The following is a 6,311-nucleotide window of genomic DNA, read 5'->3' as shown; positions in this document are numbered from 1 at the left end:
AATGTAAAGTCTGTTTTTTTCTCCTAGTACTCATTGTGGAGTCCCATGATAACGTAACAGGCGCTAAAACTCCCGACAAGCTAACGGCTAATAACAGAACGAGCTAACGCTGGGGCTGCTTATCTCTCTGCATGGCAGCCCCAGGTTGCCAGGTCGGGAGAGAAACAGGCAACCAGCATTACACACACACACACACACACCTGTCTGTCTGCGTAGAGAGAACACACACAGCCTTGGCAGCACTGGACCCGGCCAGCAGGCTGGGCCGCCGGGTCTCTCTCAGCAGGTCCTGGATGGAGAGCGGCTGGAGGAGAGCAGGAGGAGGCCTCCTCGGCAGGAGGCCCAGCTCAGAGGCCTCCTGGCCGGGGTCACACTCCAACCCCAGACCCTGGTCCTGGTCCTGGTCCGAGGAGCCCACGGCCCGCTGGGGGGGGATGGCGGTGAGGGGGGGCCGCGACGAGCCGTCACTGAAGTGTGTGTGTTCTAACGAACTGATGTATTCTGTCACTCTGAGACAGAGAGAGAGAGAGAGAGAGAGAGAGAGTAGAGAAGAGAGAGAGATTTAGAAGACTTTTGTAAAGGTTTGCAAAAATATTCATGAAACATAGCAGGTACAGTATGCATGGATTAAAGCAAAATAAAATCTCACGACTGAAAAAAATGTGTATGGCCAAGTCCTATTATAATATTTGTGAAACAGTGTGAAAGGAGCCCCCCCCACAGTAGCGCTGTTTTCTAAACAATGAACACAATATGTAAAATTAGGTTTTAGTAATATTGTTTCTGCCTTGAATAAATCACAGACTGATGCTTTAGCCTTTGCTTTTATGAAATATCCAAGATATTAGGGTTTAATGGAATATGTTTCTGAACATATTGCTAGTTTGACCACTTCAAATGCTCTAATCTTTCAAAAATAATAATCGAAAATAGCCTATTCTACAAGCTCTCAATGCGTCGCAGACGCATTGAGAGCTTGTAGATCGGCTATTTTCGCTGCGCAAAATGCAAGGGATAATGCATGGGGAGGTAGTCATTATTGAAATTTAAAGCCAGACAGGGCGATTAACCACCGAGGCGCAGCCGAGGTGGTTAATCGCCCTGAAGGGCTTTAAATTTCAATAATGACTACCTCCCCATGCATTATCCCGCTTATTACACGGCTACTTAACACATTAGCTGCCAAAGACGTATATATACGTCTTTTAATTATCAGCTGTTGTCTGCCAAAGACGTATATATACGTCTTTGGAAAAAAGGAAAAAAAAAAAAAAAAATTTCAAAAAAAAAATTTTTTTTTTTTTTTTTGCATTTTTTTATAATTTCAACCCTTGTCGAATTATGAACAGATTAGGAGCTAAAAATGTTCGAAGATTTGCTGCTCCATTCACTTCAATGTTAAAATTCAAACGGACAAACAATTCACTTTGTTTTTTGGTTTAAAACTACTGCTTTTGAGCTATATTGAAACATCAACCAAACATGTCAACGAGGTCAAAATGACCTCGTTGACATTTGTGAAACCACACCTGAATCTCATCTGTGATTAGAAACCATCTGGGGATCAATCATACTGGAGGAAAAAAATCTGTGGCTACGCGAACAGGTACCAAAAACATGGCAAAACCCTGGCAGGCAACAGCTAAAAATCTGAAAAAACTCTGGCAGGCAATGTGTTAATAAATACATAAATACATTTACCCAAAAGTAACAACAAAACGAAGTATTTCCTTGCTTACGGCAATGAAAGTATTCCATAAGTATTGGGCTGGGCGGACAAGTTCGCCTCGCAAAAACAAATGACGAAATGGAAAAAAACTCGCCCCAAAACACACTCGCCCCCCATTCTATTTACTGCCGATTTGCCTGTAATACCGCCGGATTTGCCCCAGGGCGACTGTGTTTTGGGGCGAGCGTTTTGGTATTCCCCCGTTGTTGTGCCACGATAAACAAGGAAGCGCAGTGGATCAAATAGAATGACTTCTCGGTTATTGCATCGTCTATTTCTCACTTCAAATGTTTTCAAAAACATTCTTGAGAGCAACGTTTAGTTGTAAATGACATTGTTTGTTTGTTTACATGGCTGTCATGTTGGATAAAGCATATAACCAAGCAGCACAGGTTGATATGAGCAGGTGTTCTGAGTCTCTGATTACACAGCGGTCCGTTATAGAGCTCATCGGTCATTATCCAGAAATAATGACCGATGACTGACCAATCAGAATCGAGCATTCAACCAAGCCGTGTAATAAGCTTCCATAGAAAACATGCTGGCTTCTTTTGAATCCAAATGACTGAAATCAGTCATGGTGACTGAGAACTTTAATCCATGAGTATGTTTGCGTGCTTGTACCTGAAGACGTGTGTCCAACAGTCCCGGTTGTGAGAGCCCATCTCCAGACCCACGTTGAGCACAGCGTCCATACACAGGACATGAGACGTATGCAGACGACCCCACGCTTCTGTCCTCTGCTCTACACCATGCTTTACTGCACGCACACACACACGCACACGCAAACACACACACAAACACATGCAAACAAACACACGCACAAACACACACACAGGGATATTAGAGTTCACGGATAAAATGCAATACCTTAGATTAGATTAGAATAGAATAGATCAGATCTACACTGAATACAATAAAATGTGCAGTCATTTGGTTCTAGATTTTGGCGGATATTGGCCGTTTTTTTGTTACTTTATTTCGGGGTTAGGGTTATGTTATTTAATTCTTATTTTTGCCTGATTTTACCGATTTTTTTATCAACAAAATTAATTATAAAACAATTAAAAAAATACATTTCCAAAATGTTCTTTTTTTTTGCTAAATCAATTGGGTGGGCCAGCTTTCTATGTGGGTGGGGCCCTGGTGAAAAGTTACCTAGGGAGGGTGTGTGTGTGTGTGTGTGTGTGTGTGTGTGTGTGTGTGTGTGTGTGTGTGTGTGTGTGTGTGTGTGTGTGTGTGTGTGTACCCTGTGTGATGGTGTCTGTCTCTTTCTCCTCTCTGTCGTTATGGTAACAGGACGCCGCCGCCATCTGAGCTAATGCCGACGCACAGTTCCCTGCTAAGCCTGCACACACACACACACACACACACACACACACACACACACACACACACACACACACACACACACACACACACACACACACACACACACACACAAAATATTTACTTAAGGTAAGAAAATGTCAGCACACAATTATTTCAAGAACCTTTTTCCAAGGCAGACTATCAGGATAAAACCAGCAGTACTAGAGGTCCTGGTAGGAGATAAAACCAGCAGTACTAGAGGTCCTGGTAGGATATAAAACCAGCAGTACTAGAGGTCCTGGTAGGAGATAAAACCAGCAGTACTAGAGGTCCTGGTAGGATATAAAACCAGCAGTACTAGAGGTCCTGGTAGGACATAAAACCAGCAGTACTAGAGGTCCTGGTAGGAGATAAAACCAGCAGTACTAGAGGTCCTGGTAGGAGATAAAACCAGCAGTACTAGAGGTCCTGGTAGGATATAAAACCAGCAGTACTAGAGGTCCTGGTAGGATATAAAACCAGCAGTACTAGAGGTCCTGGTAGGACATAAAACCAGCAGTACTAGAGGTCCTGGTAGGAGATAAAACCAGCAGTACTAGAGGTCCTGGTAGGATATAAAACCAGCAGTACTAGAGGTCCTGGTAGGAGATAAAACCAGCAGTACTAGAGGTCCTGGTAGGAGATAAAACCAGCAGTACTAGAGGTCCTAGGAGATAAAACCAGCAGTATTAGAGGTCCTCGTAGGACATAAAACCAGCAGTACTAGAGGTCCTGGTAGGAGATAAAACCAGCAGTACTAGAGGTCCTGGTAGGAGATAAAACTAGCAGTACTAGAGGTCCTGGTAGGAGATAAAACCAGCAGTATTAGAGGTCCTGGTAGGATATAAAACCAGCAGTACTAGAGGTCCTGGTAGGATATAAAACCAGCAGTACTAGAGGTCCTGGTAGGATATAAAACCAGCAGTACTAGAGGTCCTGGTAGGACATAAAACCAGCAGTACTAGAGGTCCTGGTAGGACATAAAACCAGCAGTACTAGAGGTCCTGGTAGGACATAAAACCAGCAGTACTAGAGGTCCTGGTAGGACATAAAACCAGCACTAAGACTAAGAATAAATATATTGACAATTTCATCAACAAACAAAAACTAGACTAAAGTGTTAGTGAGGGACTAGTGGAGAAGAGATCCAGTAGAACTAAGACAAGCCATTGTATGCCTGGCTGTGCATGGTTGTCAGAGACCGAAAATAGACGATCTACAAGCTCACAACGCGCCACAGGCGCGTTGTGAGCTTGTAGATCTGCTATTTTCTGCACACGACTAAATCGAGCATTACGGCGCCATCAAGGCACCGCCAAAATAACATTTTCTCATCTAAATCAACTATAGATTTAGTCGACTAAAATCGTATAATATTTAGTCGATTTTGAATAGCCAAGTAAGGAGTAAATGAGTGTAAAACCCTACTCACTTTCAAAACTGTAACCCACCCTAAATAAATCACCTTCAGGAGGCTGCAATTCCAAACTGGCCCCTGTCAAAGTCCCCCCCCCCTGAACTGTTTATTGTACATATTTCTTGTTTTTCATACCAGTAAACTGTAAGCTGATTGTATGACATTCTACATAGTAGTGTATATCTCTATCTCTTTCAAAGTAAAAAAAAAAAGTGCTTAGGAAGCGAGATACAGCCTTTTTCAGTTATAAGTTAAACAAGGAGTGGATGGAGCTGCGAATCTTCAGATAATGATATCTTGGGTTCTGAAGATTTACACACAAAAAAACACATTGATTGGCACGTTGCACCATAGCGGTAAAATGGCACTCAATGAGTTAAATGTCATCATGATTTGAGTGCGTGGGGATCTCATTTTAAACTAGAAAAAGTGCTCCTCGGAGCACAGGTCTCCGCCAGGTCCGTTACGTCAGGTACGTTATTGTGGCCTCCTGGTGGCGCTATAATAGGCCAATGTGAAAAGGGTGCCATTTATTCTTAGGTTGTTCACGGCAATCGGACACTACATTCATGATTTGAGGCATTTTGTTCCAAAAATGTGTTTTGCTAAATGAGACCTGCTGGTGGCGCTATAACAGGCCAATGTGAAAAAGGGTGGCATTTCTTCCTTGGCCTAGTGGGAATGTGTTTGTGAAATTTTCACGGAAATCGCAAGCTGCGTTCATGATTTGAGGCATTTTGTTCAAAACGGACCAATCCTGCAAACTTTGGAAGCGAACCTTATTCAATGAGGATCGAATATGGGGAATCGGACAGATCCGTGTTGATCACATGACTATAGAGATACTGTGTACCGATTTGCATGACGTTTGGATAAAATCTGTAGGAGTAATGTAAAAAAAAATGGGTTTTGAACAAATCGGCCTCCAGGTGGCGCTATAACAGGCCCATGTGAACAATTTGAGGCAGAGGTTCTTGGCATCCAGGGAGTGTGTGTGCACAGTTTCGGAGCGACCGGGCCAACGGTGCCCGGAGATTTGGTGGTAACACACAGACACACACGGACGGACAGGGGCGAAAACATACTCTCTTGCCATGCCTTCGGCCTGGCGGAGACAATAAGCAAATGAATTGTACTTCCATGTACTGTTTCCATGTGTTTTCTAAATAAAGTACTTCAATCAATCAATCTGACTAAGACCCACCCAGAGCACAGCTGAGCTGAGCGGCCTTGCGCAGCCCGTCCAGACAGAGACAGATGCTCTCCCTGTCCCTGTGGCTCTGCTCCCGGCTCTGGTGGTCCGGGGGTCCCAGCTTGAACGGCAGACCCCCGGAGCCTCCGCTGGTCCGGCCGGTCAGAGGGGCCGACAGGATGTCCATCAGGTTCCTCCACACGCCAGTCAGGATGTAGCGCGCAAACACGGATCCTGAGAAAAAAAACATACGCACAGACACACACAGACACACACACACACACACACACACACGTGCGCACGCACACGCACGCACACGGACACGCACAAACAGAAACCGAAACAACAAACACACAGCAGTGTTAATTTTGTCGACTAAAACTATGACTAAAAATGTTCGTCGACTCCCTTTTTTTCACTGGCGAAAACAAAACTAAACTATAAAAAATGCTCCTCGGAGCACAGGTCTCCGCCAGGTCAGGTAGGTTATTGTGGGTCAGCTATGTTCAAGGGTTCAAGGTTCAAGGTTGTACTTTATTGTTACATCTTGTGTACCGGTACATAAGAGAGAGTAAAACTTATTTTGGTTCGGCTTCCTTCAGACAATGCAACAGCACAGGTAA

General features: G+C 44.1%; 1 protein-coding gene across 1 annotated transcript in view; it reads right to left on the bottom strand.

Moving 5' to 3' along the window:
- arfgef3 (ARFGEF family member 3) overlaps positions 1-6,311 on the bottom strand; it is an 88,286-nt gene that overhangs the window by 39,442 nt on the left and 42,533 nt on the right. Inside the window, exons 22-25 of the mRNA XM_084076174.1 lie at positions 5,701-5,922; positions 2,979-3,077; positions 2,354-2,489; positions 201-509 (exon numbers count right to left, since the gene is read on the bottom strand). Coding sequence (XP_083932300.1) covers positions 201-509; positions 2,354-2,489; positions 2,979-3,077; positions 5,701-5,922 — 766 coding nt within the window. The remainder of the gene's footprint in view (positions 1-200; positions 510-2,353; positions 2,490-2,978; positions 3,078-5,700; positions 5,923-6,311) is intronic.

Source organism: Gymnoscopelus microlampas (genome assembly GCF_963454915.1).
Source record: "Gymnoscopelus microlampas genome assembly, chromosome: 13".
NCBI classification, from domain to species: Eukaryota; Metazoa; Chordata; class Actinopteri; order Myctophiformes; family Myctophidae; genus Gymnoscopelus; species Gymnoscopelus microlampas.
The sequence above is the reverse complement of the archived record's forward strand: the minus strand, read 5'-3'. Positions and strand labels throughout refer to the sequence as shown.